Genomic DNA, 21,569 nt, shown 5'->3' on the forward strand with positions numbered 1-21,569 from the left:
AAACAAAATCCTGCACCAGCTTTTCCATTATTTTTTTCCAGGATTGATGTCAAGCACATGGGCCCACATTTACCTAACTTCTTCTGCTTGATAGTACTTTTTCAGTATTCAAGACAGACATTCCTTGGTCATCTTCAAAATTCCAGGAATTATGAGACATTAAAAATACCCATTTGTATAGTCTGCTCCATTGAGCAGTACTGATGCTTTGAAAGGCATTCAACTCCCTACCCCTCTACTACATAATTATATATCAAACAGTGGTGAAGTCAGCAAGCTTGCTGAAAATATTAAAATTACAGAAAAGTGAATCCTTTACAGGACCTCAGTACCTTCCAACAGTTTTGAACTGACACCATCTCAAACTTTAAATATTAATTTAACAATTATGCAAATTAAAAACAGGGAAGAAAAAAGCTCATCACCGGGGAAAAGTAGTAACAGATCAAATCAGAGGCTCCATATAGCCCCCAAATTCTGCACAACAGTCCCCAACAGCGTAAATCTAGGGAAGTCTGAGAACAAGGCACACACAGAGGGACACTTCCTCAGAAATACTCTGCCAGCCTCTAGCTATTTGCAGTTCAGGGATTTCTTAAGCCAGAGATTATGTCTTATTTATAAGATAACCTTCGAAGTATTTCTCCCATTCCGTTTTGAACCTGCACAAAATTGCTTCCACAAGATCCTTTGACAAGCTCTCGTATTTAATTATGAGTTACATCAAAAAATAAATCCTTCCTTTGTTTTGAATTTCCTGCCAGCCAGCTTCATTCAACACTCCCTACTTCTTACATGAGAAAATAATAATTTCTTATTCTATCCACCCTTCTATGATTTTACAGACAGCTACACCACACACTTCTCAGTCATCTGTCTTTGAGACTTGAAGACCTCTACTCTACTCTACTCATACCATCCTCAGTCATGCCTCATATATAATTTTTTCCAAACTGTTGGTTATCCTGCTGCCCTTTGCTGTCCCTTTTCAGTACTACTGTTTCCTTGTGGAGCCTCTGGGATCCAAATCTAAAAAAGTTACACGATATGCCTGTGTCACTAATTTATACAGTGACACTGTGATGTGTTTTCTGATTTGATTTTTGTTTTTTTCCTAACTTCTAGGGTTCGTTTGCTTTCAACTAGCAAGCAGTAACAATCACCTCTGATGTCTTTAAATGTGATAGGGGACTGTTTCTACACACACATGCTATATCCATCACTTACTCTTCATCTGCACCGACTTTAATTTGTCATTTGTGTGGTTCTTCTGCAACTCTGCAGTCCTCAGGCTATACAGAGTTAGAGGGGAATTAAGATGCACACTTTTAACAGTGAAGGTAACAGCACACCGAATCAATCCAAGAGCCCTGCAGGACAACCTTCTGAGAGCTCTGGGGGATTCTCTGTCACTGCAATTGTTTAAATCAAGACTCACAATAGCTTTTGACAGTAGCTATACTAGCAGACGTACCCTAATTCAACCAATAACTAGTTCATAACTTCCTTTGTTACGACTGGGCATGTTATCCAGAAAAATTCACCCGATCACAAATGGTTTCTTTGCCTTTCTAATCTATGAATTTTACTGGCAATGCTGGAGTTAGCCTTCCATGTACAATTACTTACTAGAGAGAACCTGGTCCACTGTTCTTCAAGGCAGTAGGGGAGCTGAGTTAGAGAAAGAAACAACAGCCAAGTTTCAATTCCTCAAATTTGCCCCCAATCCTACCAAAACTGATTTTTTTATTACATTTGCTATTTCACACATTTTGCATGTTAAGAAATGAAGAAACTGTAATTGAAATACGTTTGTTGGTAGTATTTTACCTGTAATCAAAAAAGCAAATAATGGCAAATGTTGTGTCACCTATCTATTAAAATTATACCAGTTTTAAAAAGCATTGCAAGGAGAGGAGGAAATGGAACCACTTCTAAGTTTAGCAATGCCAAGCTGTCAGAACTCAGATACAGAAAAACAGACTCTAGAAAAAGTCATTTTCTTAAACACCTATAGATAGTCTCCTTAATAGGCTGTTCAAGAATTCTTTTACCTATTGTAATGTAAATTAGACAAATCATCCCTAATGCCATTATGCGGTCATCATCTCTTCCTGACTGATATCGTAGGTGTACACTATCACTGTCACCAAAATATACATTGTCCGTGTTATATTTTCCCTGTATTAATCTACTTGGTTTCCTTTCATGAATAAATGACTTCTAGTCATATGAAAACACATTTTCAGTGTAGTTGTTCAATGCCTCGGTTTTCAAAAATGCATTACAGCAGCTTTTTATCATATAGTATAGCTTGCTCAGTGAGCTATTTTTGTAACAGAACAAACTTATTTCACTAGTCTTTTTTGAATGAAAATTTCAATTTACAATCAGTCTGGTAGATTGACAAGCTTCTGGAATATAACTCAGATTATTTTATTCTAGATACTCAGAAAAAAATCAACCCCATTGTTTATAGCACCTGTCACCACCATAAAGCATTTGCAATTGTGAGGTAAAAAATACTACATCTCTCTGCAGCCTTTTAAAACTAAAAAATATTCTCCAAGTTTTTTTATTAATGCTAAAATTCAGTCGATAAATACTCTTTCCCTCTACCGAGCATATTTGTAAACACAGGTCTTTAACTCATACTTCAATTTTGCTTCCCAAAGGGCTCCATTGTTTACTTCCTCAGCTTCCTATAATCACTGCATCAGAAGAAAATGGTAGTATAGTAAAATACTTTGAAGTAGAAAGGTTTGCAAAAAGACAACCCCCAAGAACTATTATAGGACTCTACTATTAATAAAATAACAGCCAAAAGAAAATTGTTAAAGTTGAGATGAACAGATACAGATAAACTATTCTGAAGTACAGGCACTAAACACAAATAATCACTAGGGGCTTTTTTGTTGTTTTGCTGTTGGGTTGTGGTTTTTTTTAAGACAAAGATAACATGACCAAATCAAACACTTTGGAGACGTTGAAGTGCTTTGTCTCCAGTTAAATGTTACTTTACACAGAGATATTTATAATGATCAATTGTCTTTGACAAGCTAAAGTGTGCTTGTAAGTTACAGGTGTGAGATCTGATGCTTTCAGATTACATTTCTAAAAGTTCGTTTAGTCATCTCATACTTGTAGGCAATTTTCCTCTAAGTGACTAGATTGCTCTTCTCAGAGATTTCTACTACTCCTTTCTCTCCCTCCTCCTCTTTTTTCATATTCAAATACAACTTGGAGAGACAAAGTTGTCTGTGGGATAGAAAGAGGATATATAAAAAATAAGAGTAAGCGAACATTTAATAAGGCATTATGAAATGAACAACAGAAAAAAGGTAAAAGAAGGGGCAGACAGAACCATGTGGAGTTACAGAATAGGAAATTTAAAGCAAGAGAGACTGTAGTCTCTTATTTGCATTAGAAAATGTACTTGCTGTTAATATTCTAACTGCAAATGTATATTAAGATAAATCAGAAGTGGGCATCTGTCTTTAATCCAATTTAATCCAATACATATGCATGCTACCACTGAAAAAGGAGCTCTTGCTTCTTCCCTTACTACTACCAATATACCAATCCTAGTATTTCCCCAATTCCCCAAGATCTTTCCCTTCTCACCAGCTGTTCCATTTCATGTTCCTGCCAACTCTTTTGCACCATTCATGCAGTCAAATCAGGCAACTTGATCCATATCTGGTGATGGGCCAAATCCATAATATCACTGAAGTGTCTTTCAAACTCATCTCTTCAGCAGAGGGGAGGCGATCTTAATTTATCATCAAAAGCAGAAGTAAAATATAAAGCAAGTTCAAATTCATTACATTTTTATTGATATGAATGCCACAGCTGCATAAAAAACAGAACAACAAAACCAAACACTCCACAAACGCAGGAGAAGCAGACACATGCAAGAAACCACAGACATCCACTAAGTTCCTTCTAAGACTGTATAAAAGGAAAAGAAAGTCCAAAATAAATTATAGCCACTTCCATCAGAGTTCATGTTTTGGTAGTGACTGACATGCTAACTAAAGGAATTAGTAGTTAAATATACAATTACTTAGAAATTGAAAACATTGTCAAATGAAGCCAACTCACAAATGTGATTTGTAACAGCTACAGATGTTTTTCTCTGGTATTTAATGTGTGGGAGCAGGGAAAGCCAATACGAGTTCACTTTTTGCAGGTGGAAAAAGCAGTGTTAGCCAGCCCATTATGGGGCAAATGAAAGTATTTTGTTACTTGGGGTAAAAGTCAGTTTCTCAATTTACTCAGAAGTTACTTTTTGCACCCACTCCCATCTGAAGTGACAGGTGACACCGTATGAAATGGGAACATGCAAACATCTTCCACTCTCACTGTTGTGTGGTGGCACGATGTCCCTTTCAAACACAGATTAAAGAAAACCACTACTAAGTGTTGGAAACAATTCCTTGTCAGCTTTTGTCCTAGGGGTAATGTAGTCCTGAAAAGGGCACCTGAAAGGTGAAGCAAATATATGGTTGTTTTTCTTAAAAGGAAAAGCATGGTTTTCAAGATAAGAAGGTACAAAAATTAACCCTATCCAAGACAGAAGATAGAGAGTGAGAGGCGGAGAGAGAATGAATGCTCCAGACCTTAATAACAACTTCCAGATTAATTAACCTAAACCTATGAGTTGTTCCCTACATACAACAGGGTGACAAGGAGCAGGATTTGTTGATTTTCAGGAGACAGACCAAGTTAGTAGTCCCTGAAGTAACATGCAGAAACCTGTGACAGCCAGCAATGCTGATTGTCCCATACTATACAAACTTTCTTGAAGGATGCTATTTGCATCTTATTTTTTTTTCTCCAGGTTGATGGGTGCTTATGCCCCAAAATGAAGTCTAGTATTATGTGGAAAACCTGGATAATGAACAAAGGAAATTAATGATGTCTTTAAACTGATCTAATATTATTGGGTTGGGTAAACTGTCTCAATACCCAGTCTCTTTCAAGCAAATTGCTCCTCCCCCAGGCCCACAGACACATCGTGACAAAGCCCAAGACAGCAAGATAGTCAGGTGAGATGTAGTTACTGGCTTTCAGAACAAGTGTGTCTTCCTATTGGTCAGACAGGGTAGCAACATGTATTAAGAAATATATCTACATGAGAAATTCAAAACATCTTTTTTGAATGTTCTTTGCCTTTGAAGCCTGTTTGCCTCTTCAGTTCAGCAAAACTTCTGTCTTGCTAATGCCACTCTTGTTTCTATGTCTAAGGATTTCAGTCAAGAAGTGGGTTAGCCCAAAGCAAATCTTATGTTACAAAAGCCAATCAACATTTGTCATCTGTCATGCTGAACTCTATATTCTACCAACTTCAAGAACATAAAGTACACCTAGGGGAAAAAAATAACAGGATTCCATCAGTAAAGAAGGCAGGGCAAAAGTGCTATTTTCCATTATAACCACTTTGGTACACTTCCTTGGGCATCAGAAAGGTGATGACGAAGAATGCAAACAGGGCATCTTTTCTTGAAAGAGTACAAATTGTATAGACTTTCTATCTGGGACTATTACTCTTGCAGCCCTTGCACTTTATTTACTCAGAAAAATCTTACCCAGTTTACCTCCTATTACCACTGAACTGTCAATTTAAAATACTTAGCTTTCCAGTACCTCCACTCTTCCAGCATTTTCCCCAACATAAAGTTATCCAAGTGTCTCGAATAAAAATTTCTTTGTTATAAATACCTTCAATATATCTGCCTCTAGCCTTTATGACACAGAAATTTTATGACACAAAAATCAGTAGAATTATATCATCCTATTAAAGCATTCCCATCTTGAATTAGTTCTTCCACCTTGCCCCCGTACGTTTTGTAGCTAGCTGATACACACTTTGCAGTGACACATCTTCTGCATATTGAACCACACGCACATATTCAAGAAGAAAATACCACATTATCACAGGCTGTTTTCAATCAAGAGCTTAAAAAGAAATAGAGAAAGTATGATCAGTTTCACAATCCAAATTATCTGCCGCAGATTCAGAAATACCATGCTTTATAAACTGAGATGATGAGTGTGTACTGTCAAAGGAAGGTCATCTGATTCACATTCCAGTAAAGGTTGAAAATGAGTCAGAACCAAAGAAAAAATAATTCCTCCCGGCTCGCACCCTATTCTGTCCCTCAAACATGCTTTTTATTAAGAGTTTCTAGTTCACAGTTGGGTTTGCAACAAAGGACAACAACAGGACGGAGGAGTTCCCTTGAGGGCAGAACAGAAAGTTAATACTATTCTTATTTTGAAACAAAGACTTTGGCAAGGCTCAATATGCCTTTGACATTCTTTGAGAAAATTACCCAGATCTAGACAAAAAATAAGCCCTTTGGGAAAAAAAGCAAAATCTTTTAAATGCTCAGGAGAGCCGTCTTTCTATACAACAGCCAGAAATTCCAAAGATGCCACTGCCAGGAGAGCTGTGAGTGAACAATAGTCAAGAGAACACAAAACAGATGGGGAGCTAACATGTGATTTGGACAGGTACAAAAATATGGGGTGGGGGAAGGATCAAGAGAAAGCATAGACTAGAAGTTGGATGTAGGAATTGGCAACTCTTGAGCAAGAGTATGAGATCAGGGAAAGAACAGCAAAATGACGAGGTGTGGCTTCAGAAAGCATTAAGGAGGAGGACTAGGAAAACCCAAACCATCAGTAGCAAACATGAGGAGGAATTTCAGGACCACAAATGGGATAAGAAGAAAAGAGGAGGTGCAACTGAGATTAAGGAAGAAATAAGCACTCTGTGTCTTCTGGACACCTACTTCACAGCCTTTCTTTCACTCCAAAACCAATGTTTAGAAACAGCACTGGTCCCTGCAAACAGATTTCTCTTGCTATGAGAATAGATCTGTCAGTCTCTTCTGTGGTTCACATGTAGTCAGATCACAACACTGCTTTGAAGTATCCTTCAATGAACATGGGAATGTTCCTATCACAGTTATTTTGTTTGTATTAGGAATAAATTTATCCTTATGAAAAACAAAACAGTAAATTAAGTCTGGCTTCGGCAAACTAAACCAATCTACTACATCACATACTCATATGATCCCTACCATAAACAAAAATACTGGTTTTACAGAATTTTATACAATTTCTGTTTCTATTTTTCATTTCTTTCTCTAATATAGGCTGCTGAAAGATGGAACAAAAGTATTACAATTAAAACAAACACAGCTCCTCCAAATCAATCAACATCTTTTACTATTACCATATAAGTAAAATATACTAATGTCATTATTGTGAATGAACCGATGCTTTATGGGCAAGCAAAAGGAAGTCCCTCCTCTAAAAATCTTACAGTCTAACTCAGGTGTTTCAACAGTGGTTCAGAATCTGAAGTGTAAAAAGCAATCCGAAAGAAAAGATTAAAATCAATCAAAAGTAATATACAGCAACAAGGAAAAATCAAAGGGTTCCTTGAGTAAAAGGAAAACTCAAAGGAAGGGGGAAAGGCAGAAAATAAGTAGAAAGAAGTAAAAATAGGAGAAGGAATAGGAATGTAGTGGCAATAACACTGAATTTTGAAAATGAAAATACTAGATATATAGAGTACAAGAGTCAGAGTAATTAATTTTTGGTTAGGGGATTTCACTGGAAGGAAAGTTAGCGATGATAATGTGGCAGAAACCTGATGACCAACATGAGGCCTAGTCATACAGAACTACTTTTAGGGGTATTAGAAAACCAAAAGACATGATTAAACAAGAGAAACAGCAAACTGGACAAGTAGACATTTTTATCTAGCTTTCATGCCTACAAATTCAAGTAACGGACATGACACCAGCAAGGCAGGAATGAGGACAAATTGTTCCACACTCAAAAACTTACCAATTTGTGATTTCATAACCAAAATACACACTTAAACACAATTCAGTAGAAATACTGTCAATATACAGTTGCAGCAAAAGATTAAGGCCCAAAATTAGAGAAGGATGTTAGTCAGAAAACTTTTTAAATCCAGAAATTTGGAATTTAACAAATGAGTGCAATGAAAGTGTGAAAAATTAAAAGAATGGGAAAAAGCTTAGCATGCTGATTTTAATGGGAAAAAAATTTAACCCCTTTAGTCTGTGAATCTAACTCCATTCAATTCTAAATCATAAACCATACAAATCACTCCAAAATATCAAAACCTTTCAGATTTTTCTTTTATTACTATCACTGACACATATATGGTCACATAGTTTTAAGATACCAGAATGTTAAAATGAAAATAAGAAATGTTATTCTACATTTCTATGCATTCTAGTCATGGAATCATATTCTACTTCTATACTTCAATCATCCAGTTTTGGCTATATTTTAGATAAAACTTAGGAAGAAAAAAGGAACAGATATGAAAGCTTATATAATAAGCACAGATTACCTATTACAGGAAAATACATTTATCAACAAAATGCAATTAATACTTAAAATCTGACACGTCCTATTTTTAGTTCAGACCAAAAAAAAAAAAAAAAAAAAAGAAACTTTGCTGGTCAAAAATTTCACATTTTTACCCAAGGAACATTTAACAGGTTGTGTTCTTATTGTGTATAAATGCACCAACATATGGAGACACCCACATACACACTCACTAGGTATACAGTGGAACGTGAAACTCAACATAGTGCTGTATTGTAATATTTTGTAATTAGGATTAAGTGCAGTGAGACCTTACATTGTTCAGCTGCTGCAGTAAGTAAGCTGATAATGCTGTTCTTCCATTACCTCATGAGAAGTGATGCAGGAAGTTCAGATTTCAAGTACAGTTATTTTTTTATTTAAACAAAAAAAAAAAAAAAAAAAAGGACAGCTTGTCTGATTAGAACAAAAAACGATGAATTTCTGTAATGTTAGAAACAGTTCAGGAAGAAGCACTGAGCAGATGGAGAACCAGCTTCCACTGATGCCAAGTCCTGTGATTTTACTGCAAATCTTTATTGTGAAAGGGTTTTTTTGTTATTTGTTTGGGAAAATCAGTTTGGCTAGGGAGGAGATGGGGAGAGGGGCACAGGCTGCATTTTTGTTGGTTTCAGATACCTACAGGTATAAACCAGCAGCGTCTCTCAAGTCTATCAAGTCCAAAGCTGCAGACTGCCCAGGGCGTAACTATCGTAACTAAAACCTTTGCAAGTGTAAATAAGACCACTTGGATAAAAACCCTCCACAGATGGGAAATGCTATCTACAACACAACCATCAAAAAGGAAAGGAAAGTTCTAATATGCTGGAATGGGGCTAAAAGGAGAAGCAGGAGAGGATCCTTTTTTAGCCTCTGAACCATGCCCTGCCATTGCCATTCTTTTTGTTTGAGCTGAATTAGGATCAAAGATAAGAAACTCATTTACTCTTCGCTGTACTTTTTTTTTCCAAATCTGTCAATACATACACTTAAGATAGAAAAGTAGAAGGAAAACCTATTTTTAACACAAGCCTTGCCCCAAAAGTTTATCTGTTCAGCTTTTCCAAGACAGCCAATGGTCTTCTGTATACTAACTCTTGTGTATGTATCAACATGAAAATGACAAAAATGCAGCAATATATTGCTATAGACACATCAAAATTAAGCAGAGAGGCCCAAAAGCAACAGGTTAAAAACCCAAAACAATGGGGTTTTAGGGAACGGAAAGTAACTGCTATCGCACAATTTCTATACTTACTGTTGATTACTATTATGCTCCAGTGACTGCTCTTTTGATTTTTATTCCACATTTCCTATTGTACTGAAGTCCTAGGTACCTACAGAAATTATATGTATTCTTACAATATGAAAACCATTCTGCTGGGTTTGTTTAAATTACACAGTATTTCTCTTTCTTACCCTTTAGGGCCACCAGAATTATTCAGCCATGACCAAAAAACCAAAAGGGAAACAATTCATGTCCCGAAGTTATATTTTTTCATCTTGATAATCATCACATCCTGCAACTCGGCACACTGTTACTGAGACACATATGTTGGCAGCTTTTGGCTGCTGTACTGATAATGCCTAGCACATTTAAAGGAAAGCGATCAGGTCCCTGGAAACAAGTTGGTCAGCTCTATAATGAGATTTTTAAAGCATATTTTTAAATCTAAAGCATCTACTTACAGCCAAAAACCTAATGGAGGACTTAAATCTATTTTGGGACACTTAACCCTCATCAGTCAAAAAATGAGGACAGCTCTTCAAACACGGCAAGATTCTTCTAGCAAAGTAAGGTTATCCTATCACTTCCACTTCTCTTGTTCTTTACGCTCCAACAGCATTTTTCCTAAATTGATTCAAGACATGTTCCCTGAAGGCTTCACAATGGACTTGTAGTTTACATCAGCTAGACATCAAAAGCAATAGAGAAGTTTGCTTTGCTATATTCAAGTTCAATTAAAAAAAAAAAAAAAACATATAATGATAAAAAAAGAAAGAAACAGACTTAAAAATTAAAAATTACCACCCTACTTTACACACAAATATAATAAGCCCTAACAAAGAAGCTCTGTCAGGCTAGCGACATCAGCTATTACCAAAGCCACCTGGCAGTTCTTTCTAAAGACTATTTTCAGCTGCTTTTTTAACTATTCAATTTGAAATTTTCCACCTCAGTTGCCTGCTTCATGTAGTTTTTCCTCACCCTCCCCTCACTACCACCTTTTAAAAAAAAGTCAGAGAACGGCTGGAACATTTTTCTACCACAAAAGGAGCTAGGAGAAAAGCCCTTGTAAACTTTTCCTTTGGAAAACTGTAACCACTTTCCCGCCCTGAATTAGTAACTTCAAATCAGGCCGGACAACCATTTTTTATGCTCACTTTGTGAAAAATCTGACCTGATTTAGCCAAGCTACAAGAGTTTATATGTACTTTTTGGCAAGAGCTGCTGGAGCTTAACAACCAATCACCAAACAGTCCATCCTCAGTGACTTTCTGTATGTCACCTCCATGCACATCGCAACTGAATTAAGCTTCCTCTAACCTCTGGTTATGAGTGAAGAGCCAGATTTTCACTATAAGAGAATTCTGCATTTAAGAGGCATTAAGTACAACACTAGACAAAGTGCCACCTATCCCTGCCATAGTTGAAAACAGTGGTCTCTCACTTCGTGTTGTGGGGTAATAGAGTAGGAGGGAGGGAACATGGAGAAAACAGCTTGTAGTGGAGACTAGAACTGGAAGCTTGAAAGAATAAGCTGGGATTCACTAACCAAAGAAAGAAACTAAGCAGCATGTAAGAAGATGTGGTAGTGTATGAGTGAAAAACTGAACCAAATGAGCAATCCCAGGCAGAAAAACTCAGAACTGCGGATCACCAGGACCAGATAGAACAAGGGACAGAATACAGCTGATAGAGCTGGATTTTAGTGATTGTATGTGGAAGGGAGCTGGCTGACAACAAAACACTGAGGAAAGACCCAGCACCAGGAATCAGAAATATAGACAAGAAGAAGAATGAAGAGAAGTGAGGGAGAGTGAGAAGCATTAGTAGGCAGGCAAAGACTGACAGCAGAGCGACAAGGTGCAGTCAGAGACAGTCTGGGACAAGTCAGGCTTAGATATGTGATTGAAAAGACAGAATCAGTGCTGCAATGGAGATTGGCTTGAGGCAGGGACAAGATGGAAGTATAGGCAAAAAACTAAAAAGACTGTGTGTCTTCAGAAGCTATTGAAAAACATGAAATAAAATACCCTAAAGACTTACCATCATCTGCAAGTATCTTCCTCCTCCTCTCAGAAAAAATATCCCACTTTACTACTGATAAAAATATAATATAGCAACCCATAACTGTTACTTTCTCAATTCAAGAAACAGTAATGTTTGTATACTAAATTTAAAAGCTCCAATCCTGCTAATTATCAACATGGTGCCCATATCATAGAATATTAATCTTCTCATTTTGCTATTTTCTGGTTGATTTTAACTAGAAAATTACAAATAGAAGCACATTTACAAATATTAAACAAATACCAAGCTTGGAATTTTAATTCCTTGGACATCAGGAATCCTTCCATCTAAGTTTGCCCGCTAGTATTAATTCTGTCTTCGCTACTACATTATCCCAAACTATTTTTTCTAGTCTATCTCATTCAATTAACAGAATATTTTCTTGAAATAAATCCAAGTCGTATCTTGAAGGATGGCACCCTCTATAAGACCCTGCTTTCAATATTATGGAACCTACATGTTACATAGAAGAACAGGTTTTTAATCTGAGCTTTTGCCAAAAGATTCTTAATTGGCTGCATTAGTTACATTGTTGTGTATTAATAGTAAATTGCAAGACCTTACTAAGCTTTTGTATTCATGAAAATTGGCACTTTAACTCCATTCCCTCTCCAGTACTCCCCTGCTTGTTGCAGTTGAATTGGATTGGATCCACTGTGCAACTTCATACTGCTAAACAGCAATATACTAAGAAGTCAAAATTAATCAAAGAAACCAGAGATGCAAGTTTCTTCTCAGACCACTAGAAATAAAGATGCCTGCATTTCACACATAAGCCAAAGGCAAAGAAAATTCCCAACACACACTGCTTTTATATGACTCCAAAAATTTTGCATTATTGTTTAGAAGGTACTTTTCCTTCCTCTGAAAGAAAGCATTTTCGTTGCTGTTTCTTATAAATTTATTTTAATATCAAGAACAGTCACAATATATCCTAAAATAAAGCACTCTTTAAATGCAAGATTTAGAATTAATAACTATTAATACTAACTAACAAGATTTTAATTTTAGGCATTAAAAGAATCTACAGAGGAAAGCAAATGGGTTGGCAGTAACTATATTGGAGCATAACTTACCAAAAATATAAATTCGTAGAAATATATAGTATTCCCTTCTATTGTTACTTCAAAAGTAATATTCATCAGAATGTTTTAAAGACATTCTGAAGGCTAAGTATAAAGTTAGAGACATTAAAGTTTGTTTTAAAAAGCTGAACCATGGTAACATATATCTCAGGGTAGGTCTCTTGATTTAAAAAGTTTTGAGTTGTGATATCTACTTTGATCCCCAGCCTATGTTACCTCTCCAGCTCTGAGGTCCATTGCAGGGATCTTGAATTCAACACTGTTTACCATGCAACATACCATTCGGAGAAGTCAATACACATCTCATGATCCTATGATTCAAACTGGCAATTTAGGCCCAAATCTGCAACGTTCATGCAAAACTGAACCTCAGAAATGGATTCTGGCACAGAGAAAACAAGCTCTGGTCCTTGTTTCTTTACCGCAGATAATTTCTAACTTAGCTTTCCAAACTGTGGCTGAAAAATCAAATTATTTAAGTCTGAGAGAGCTTCTAAGTTGCTCAAAACAATCCCATACAGTTTCTAAAATAATTTTAGGTAACTGTTTTTTGTGCAACTGCCCATACAACTCATGTATAGCAAACCAAAAATAAGGCCTAGTACAGACTGGTCCCCCACCTCCTCCTTCTATTATCTCCTTTAAAGAGGGGAAAACAACCAATCTTTATTTTCAAGGAGGGTAACACTCGATATTCATGCACGTCCCTGTACAGTGCTGACTACAAATCTTTGTCAAAACAAACAACAGCAAGCAGCTGCTTGACTGCTTTGCTGTGTTTAGCAACCTTTTCTTGTTTTCTGGAAAGTGACCCGATGACCAAGATTGGTAAGAAATTCATTGTCAGAAAGAAAAGGCTCAAAGTAACTGGGTGCTGCATACTCTTAGGCCTATACGTAGTTTCACAAGAAAGCTATAAATGCAGCAGCATTCTTTTACTCCCCATCTGCCACAGCTCGGGGCAGCCTGTATGCTGTAAGGCTGCTCCTACGGAGACTTTGAACACTCCTAAATACATCAATGGCAGACTTACTGAGGCAGACAGGAATGGTATTCCAGGGTCCTGTTTCATCATCAAGGACGACAGCCAGAAAAGTAGCAATGTTTCAAAATGCAAAACTAAAAATCTACCTATAGAGTAGAAAATGCTTACCTGCTGAGCTAAGCAAAACACTGAAGTCTGTTCCTCTCTGTGATTCCCCATGTTCACTCTGTCCCTCTTTTTCTGTATCCTCGTAACGGCTCCAGTTGGAAAAAATCTTTCTTCTTGAATAGCTTTTCAGTTCTTCCTTTTCTTCCTCTCGTGATTCAATCTCATCATCCTTCCCTACCTGTGACATTTAAATAGACAGTTAAGCCGTTGTAACTCAATAGCATTTCGTTCTGTCTTTAAACAGTCATTCATACAAACAAGTCTAACCACAGAATTAAAACCCAGAAAGACAAATCAGCCTGGATCCCCATCAAAATTTTAGATCAGGTGCTACCATCTTCCTGAACTGTATGAAATTCATCAATAGTATAATTAAAAGCACCTAGTGAAGCTTCAATTCTTACAATGGTCAAGCAGTGACACTGATGTAAGTTCCTATTCTGGAAGCCTATAACAAACAGCTTCCTTCTTGAAACTAAGAGCAATGTGTAGGGAGCAGAGCTAAGTATTTAATCACAGTATCTCTGCCTAAGTGTTGCAGCGATACAGATGATAACAGAAAGAACTAATGTTTGTAGAGCAGAACAGGAAAAAGACAACATAACAAATACCACAGAAAAACATCTGGAAAGGGTGATCTACCTAGGTATTTCCATTATTACAAACTACAGGGTCTTAACTCAAGTAGTATGGAACAATTAATCAAATTAATTTCTTTCATGAAAGCTATTTTGCAGAAATATACATGGAAAAATTAAATAGACTGCTGGCACTCAATCTACTAGCCCAAACTCTTAAAAAGCTTTAGGGTCAAAAGGAGAACTCACTACAGTGTCAGCTTAAGATGCAAGCAAAATAGGCATTTGCCACAAGTACTCAACAGCTGTGGAAAACAATCCCCTCCCTTGAATCCTCTATATATTAACAGAACCCGCCTGCTCAGAGCTTGGTATTCAGCTGGAATGACTATCAGTTCACAAACAAAGATATGCTTCCTGGAGGAAAGAGCACTCAACAGGCAAGAGGAGAACTGAGAGCAACCAGAAAAATTCTGTACGATATACTTCATGCAGAGGTTTAAAGTTCTGAAGAGGTGAAGTAAGGGAGTCAAGAAAGAATATATTCCCACGGTGTCTACTCCCAAGCATTCCTGCTGACAGCTCCACTCTCTTTTCTCTCCTTTGCTCCACCTTTCTTTTCACAAATCACAGTGTGCTGCTGCCGTAAGATTAAATTTAGCTGTCGCGACAATAAGTACATTCTTCATGACCAGGGCAGTGAGGTTCAAGCTTATCTATGCTGCTGTAAAGCTTAAAGCCATCTCTATTCAGTATAAAGTAAGTTAAAAGCGAGCTACCTTTTGGTAAGTCGTTATATATCCATAAACCAAAACACCTTTACAGCTTACCATCAGATACTGGCTTTAGGGAGGACCTTGGCTTTGATACTTTAAACCAAATTTAATCCTGAAGTAAATGTGAAGAGCTGTTACTTATGTTTAAAAAAAAAAAACAACAACCTGTACGTGAAGAGCTGCAACATCTTGTGGAGAAAGATTACTCAAATCTCTAGTAGTTACTGTGTTTCTAAAACTACATAAAGGGTTTTTTTAAGCACATACTGTGGACCTACGTACTGGTACAACATTGGAAAACCTGGTAAAAGCAACTGCACAAAGCCACTACCACTAACAAACCACCATCACTTCATTAATTTGTTTTATAACCAATGACTTACTTTCATAGCTCAAGAAAGGACACAAAGCAATGCAACACGTTTTACATTGATTTTAGAAATCCATTGTGAAGAAAGCTTAGATACTCCATAGAAAAATCTGTAGTTATGTTTTGGCTCAGCTAGACATGGACAAACTGTTTGAGATTTTCATGTTCCTTTAGTGTCCAATTACACAACAGAAAGACCTCTAATGATACCAAATAAATACCTGTTGCACACCAAGTACTGTATTTATATGCAAAGTACATCATCATAAAAAGAAGATTGAAACAGCCAAAAAAGTAGGAAGTAGCAGTTTGTGAACAGCAGAGCATTACTACTCCTTATTTCCTACTCCTTATTAAAAACAACCCAAAGTAGCAGTGAAGAATTTTTCATGGCTTTTACACAAATGTTCACTGAAAGGCAAAGCATCCTCAAACATGATTGTAAGAGTTTAGATTCTCCCATGTTTGATGTCTTAAAAATTACTGCCCAGTGTATCATACAAGCAGCAAAATCAGAACTCGAACAATGACTTCCCAAGAAAAATAATCCATCAGTGTTCATAAACAAGTTTATTTCAGCACTATTGTAGAGATCTGGTTAAGAACAGCATGAAGGAATGGTAAAATCATCAAAGAGCTTAGAAAGAGATTAAAAGCTGTCATAATTATACAAATATACTCCTAGTTGTCAAATAGCTGACCAAAAGGGAAATATTCTGTGCATTCTCACCGATTCTGTGCAATTTTTAGGTAAACTCTCTTTTCTTTCTATTCATCAGATAAATACACTAAAATGGTTGTCTTCATGAGCAGGGGAATGAAGTCACAAGTCTCTATTATTGGGGACTGATCCAGAGCTACACAGAACAAAAAGCAAATCCACTTATATCAAGATAAGAATCAACTTATTTCTCTTCTGTTCTTCTCCTGGAAATTGAATGATTTGCTATAAGCCAGCAAACCTAGTGAGATGCAGTGCCCAAAATAACTTGGACTCGATACAATTCACAAGTGAAAGCAAGAATAATGCTGCACAGATAGATCTGTGTTGTATTTTAGTTCTGTTTTTAAGAAAAGTTCAGAATGACCGCAAGCAACTATGACATTATATATAATTACTTCTTATAGCCCTGTTTAAAGGATTCACTCCTGTCAGCTGTCAACATAAATAAAACAGGAGTATCACCTTATTTTAACAAACTTCCAATTAACTAATATGGATTCAAATGTTTTCTCTTAACTGGACTAAATTCTTTTTCACATTCTGTTATTAGCTATATTGTACAGCACACCTCAAGAAAATTTCATTTCTTAGAAGTAAAATTGTAACTTGAATTTTAAGAAATAAACCACAGATTCTCAGGACTGTTAGTAGCGATTGTGCAGCCTGGTTCCCCAAATACTGTCCTGAGGTTTGCTTTTGAAATAAGTAAACTTCAAATACAAAACTGCTTACATGTCCGATAAATATTTCATGGAAAATTTTACCATGATGCACTGCCATGCTACAGGATAAAACCACAAATAATCACATTTGAATATTCAACATTCAAACAGCTTAAAGATGCGTCTTCACCATTAAAATTATCAAATACATAAAAAAACTGATCAGTGGAGCTTCAGAAAGTAATTTGCTTCAAACATTTCACATGAGACAGCTACCACCTAAAGTAACAACCTCAGAAACACAGACATAAATCTTCATTACTTTCCTGTTAGCTGCCTATTCAGCTAGACTATATGCTGCTACCGTTATCATCATAACCCACTGACAATGAGTCTTAATCAGTACAGAGCAAACATCTGTCCTACGTGTAATGAAATAAAATAAATTCTCTCCTGCCTCATCCTCAAATAACAAATGATACAAGCTGAAACAAATCCTAGAAGCCAACTCAAATATAACCTTTAAAAAAGTATTACTCAGGTAAGGAGAAAAACTTATGCCTTTAAACAGTATTGAACTACATCTACACGCTATCGCTCAGTACTGTAATGCACTCTGATACCACAGGAGGTATAACATTTATCTGCTGCGCCTCTGTTTTGAGTAGCATTACATGCATTACCATTTGTGCATTTCATTGAAATTTTGGAAGTGGGGAAGTATGCAAAAGCCCAGTTAAACAAAACCAGGAAACCTTCAGACTGTTTTGCATATCAGAAGAACAAAAAAACAAAAAAAAAAAATACAGTGTTCTGCTAAACACTAAGTTCATCAATGCAATTCAAACAACAGCAAAAAGACAAAGCTCCCCCCACAGACAAGCTTGCATGATCTGGGGTCTTCCACCAAGGAACACATTTTTGTCCTTTACCAGAGCCTGTGACTCCACTTTCTGTCTGAAGGAAAGCAAAATGCACAGCACGTGACCCTAATCTACAGTCTCTACCACAGCAAAACAATATTTTAGTAAACTTTCCTGCTAATTTTGCATACAGGGTTGGGGACAGTACAGTACTGAGAAAAAATTGGAAAGCAGGCTTTCTGTTTGACTTTTCCTACAGACAAGAACATGTTGATGCACATGGGTCAGGAACAAAGGTGTCAAAATGAAGCAAACATTGCTCTGAACAGGCAGTTTCCCCCAGGGTCATCTTTCTGCACTTCCCTGGAAGCCAGAGTGCTTTGGATCAAACCACGGCTGAAGTAAACAATGGAGAAAGTGGAACAGTGACCTCTTTACATCCTGCTTCAATTACTTCACCGCTCTTCACTGTAAGTGCAGTCAGCCCTAGCACGTTAAGCACACGTGTGCAAACACTCAACAAGAATTGTTGAGCTCACAGCCCTTCAAAAAACACCTACAAGTGCATTAAAAGTCAGGTTTCCATTAAGACTTTCTAAAACCGCATTTATTGCCCTTAGGAAGCCACAGGAGTTAAGGCTTATAGCCCTCTTCTTCAGTTCTATTAACTGTAAGAAAAGTTTAAAACATTTAATCTTTGTCCGTACCTACAATATTGTACAGAGACTGGGAAGAACATAGAAACAACATATGTTCAGCTTGCCTTTCTTTGGGCCAAGGGCCCTTCTCCATTATGTAGTAATCATGCATTATTAGATTTCCATTCGTATTTATTTTGTAGTATTTCTCCCAATTCTCTTCCTGAGAATGTCACTTTACAGAACGTATGAAAACATAGCTTGAGCTTTTTTGTTATTCTGTTAGAAAGAACATAGCGATTTCTCTCCTTCACCTTCTTCCCAAACGTGTACAGTAACATTTTCATTTTTTCTTAAGAGAACCTGTACAATTATATTGATCAAGTGCTACTTTTCCCCTTTGTTACTGTAACTTCTGCACTACTGTTTTGACTGTTACACCTCTCAAAAACATAGACATTTCCTCAATCTTTTCCATTCTTTATTAGGGATGCTTATCTACAATACCCCAGACATCTTACATATCCACACAGAGTCCACAAAAAATAGTTATCCACTGCCATGCACAGCTGTATTCATGGAAAGTGATAACCACTGTCTGCTCCCCACACTTGCTGCTCTCCCAGCAGCAACGGCACACACCAATTGCTTGAGTACACCTCTGCCTTGATTCCATCTACCCTTCTAGGGAACTGCTCTAAGGCTCTGAACAAGTGTGATGACACTCAGGCTTATCTGTCCCAGCACCAATTTCTCATCAGAGGCAAAGGCTAGCTAGACAAAATGGAAACAGACTGTGGGTTGAATCTGACCGAGACTATCAGCTGCATCATGAATGGGCATATATTTGTACCTCATTTGTATTTAAGATAGTAAGGTGTCCGTGCAGAGACAATTTCTCCTCTCCTCCTCATCCCAACTCATCCCAACATTTGTTACAGTCAAATTTTCACAGATGGAACTTGTAAGTCATAGGGTCAAAAAAACCATGTATAATAAGCAATAAAGCAGCTCACTATCTCTACATTTTAAATTGTTTCACAGCATGTAAGTCTGTTCACAGAGGCTTGTATGAGTGACAATAAGTAAGGTAGCTTGGCTGATATTAGAACTGCTGAGTGGTTCCTCTAGGCAGACATAAGAGGAAAAGACTTACAATTACACTTTAATGACTTAAATTGCACTTGGAAAGACATGCCTGCTTTTAATTTCATGGTTCAAAGTTATTGCTGGTGTAACCAAACAGGAACAATGAGATTACACCAGGAATGACCTTAGCACAATATGAATACAACACAATCTCAAAAATATTTCATTTTTTTGTAACAGTGCTCATTAAATGCCCTTTTTTACCGTAAATCTAGAAAGGTATGGGAGGATTCCCTGACAGCTTAATTTTCTCTATCACAATGATTGACAGGCTTATACCTTATGATAGTTATATATAGTACAATAATCTTCAAAAAAGTTGGTCTGATCTTCCACATTTACCTAATTACAACCCCTAGATATATACCCCTCTTCTCTGTCTTGTAAGTAATTAGAGACTTACTAACATTAAATCTAAAGTTGTTAAAGGAATACATTATTTGATTTATTGCGGTGGAAATTAAACGAGCTCCCTAAAATACAAACTGTATAGTATACTAGAGAAAAAGAGAACATACATCTATAATTTCGAATTTTTGCACATGAAAGCAAAGCTGCATTTTTAAATGCATTTATTAATGCTATTAGTTTACAAAACATAAAGTACTAGTGCAGTATTATCAACACTGATGCAAGTTTGTAGGTGTTTAGAATCAGGATGTCCTTACCTGCTATAAATAATACAAAACGTTATCTTTATGAAGTTACCTAGACAGATGGCTAAAATTTAATGACAGAATTTGAAATGCAATTCACAGTGATATATATAAACAAGAATTTAGTTTTAAAAATAAAAAATAATAGTTAAAAAAAACCAATAGTGAATTACAAGATAACCACGTCTGTTGGTATATTATATACATACTCCACTATCTGGAAAAATCTCATAAAGCATGTCAACACATTGTTCTGTCTACCTAGGAACACTAATGATAAATTTCTGTATAGAGAAAAAAAGAGCAAGTTAGAACAATATAAAAAGGTCAGCATGCAGTAAGAGTGGAATACGATCCTCCAAACCATTCTTATTTAGCACTCTCAAGCTAGATTTTAGAAAAGTGAATGAAAGATAAAGATTTGTAAATTTCCCTGAAAAGTAAGATTTTCCTTATGCAGTGATACCATCAGATACCATTGCTTCTTTCAGAGACAGAAGAGACTATTTTGTAATAATACTCAGCAAATCCTGACAAAAACTGAGCTGCTAACTTATCTATACTCAATTATTTTCAATAGGCAACAGTATGCACAAGTCTGACCAAAATAACAATGAAAAAGTAAATAGTCTTGTCCACCAAATTATTTTGCTTCAAAGTTCCTGCTTACTCTGCCTGTGAGATGCAAGTAATTGGAACTGACTAAAAATTTCAAATGAAAGAGACTATTTTCTCATTACTGAAAAAAACCCCACCTCTAAAAATATTCTTTGCACTAAGTTATAACATTATCAAGCGCCAAGAGGCTACAAGTCATACTCCATCTTTCTCACAGATCATTATTAATATTCCCACAAGCTACAGCCATATTTTGTATGAATCTTACACCTCACTGAATAGGAAAAACAGCTTCTATTAGGAGCTAAATCTTTCCCTTAGACTCACTGAACCAGGGCCAGGGGAGGGGGGAAAGCGCCACAGGCAAACAGCTTGGTTATTTTGTTTGTAACTACTCATTTAAATGGCAAACTATCTTCCCTTTCAGAAAGTTAGAAAAGAATCCATAAATTCTGATGTTCACTTTCCACTGCTACCTCAGAAATACCTCTGTAACCTGCTAGCACACGATTACCTGCACGATTCTTCAAATGGGTGACTTAAAGGGGCAAAATGAACCAGCCTCTTCGACACACCACTGC

The 21,569-nt window shown here is 36.6% G+C and overlaps 2 protein-coding genes across 2 annotated transcripts in view; one reads left to right on the forward strand and one right to left on the reverse strand.

The window, feature by feature from the left end:
• The window catches only part of AVEN (apoptosis, caspase activation inhibitor), a gene marked incomplete at its 5' end in the record, with an annotated part of 101,445 nt that overhangs the window by 60,543 nt on the left and 19,333 nt on the right, over window positions 1–21,569 (reverse strand). The window contains one exon of the mRNA XM_014941642.1: window positions 13,955–14,132. Coding sequence (XP_014797128.1) covers window positions 13,955–14,132 — 178 coding nt within the window. The remainder of the gene's footprint in view (window positions 1–13,954; window positions 14,133–21,569) is intronic.
• Window positions 1–21,569, forward strand: part of CHRM5 (cholinergic receptor, muscarinic 5) — a 56,669-nt gene that overhangs the window by 4,925 nt on the left and 30,175 nt on the right. The window lies entirely within an intron of this gene.

This window comes from Calidris pugnax, unplaced genomic scaffold (genome assembly GCF_001431845.1).
Source record: "Calidris pugnax isolate Ruff unplaced genomic scaffold, ASM143184v1 scaffold56, whole genome shotgun sequence".
NCBI lineage: Eukaryota > Metazoa > Chordata > Aves > Charadriiformes > Scolopacidae > Calidris > Calidris pugnax.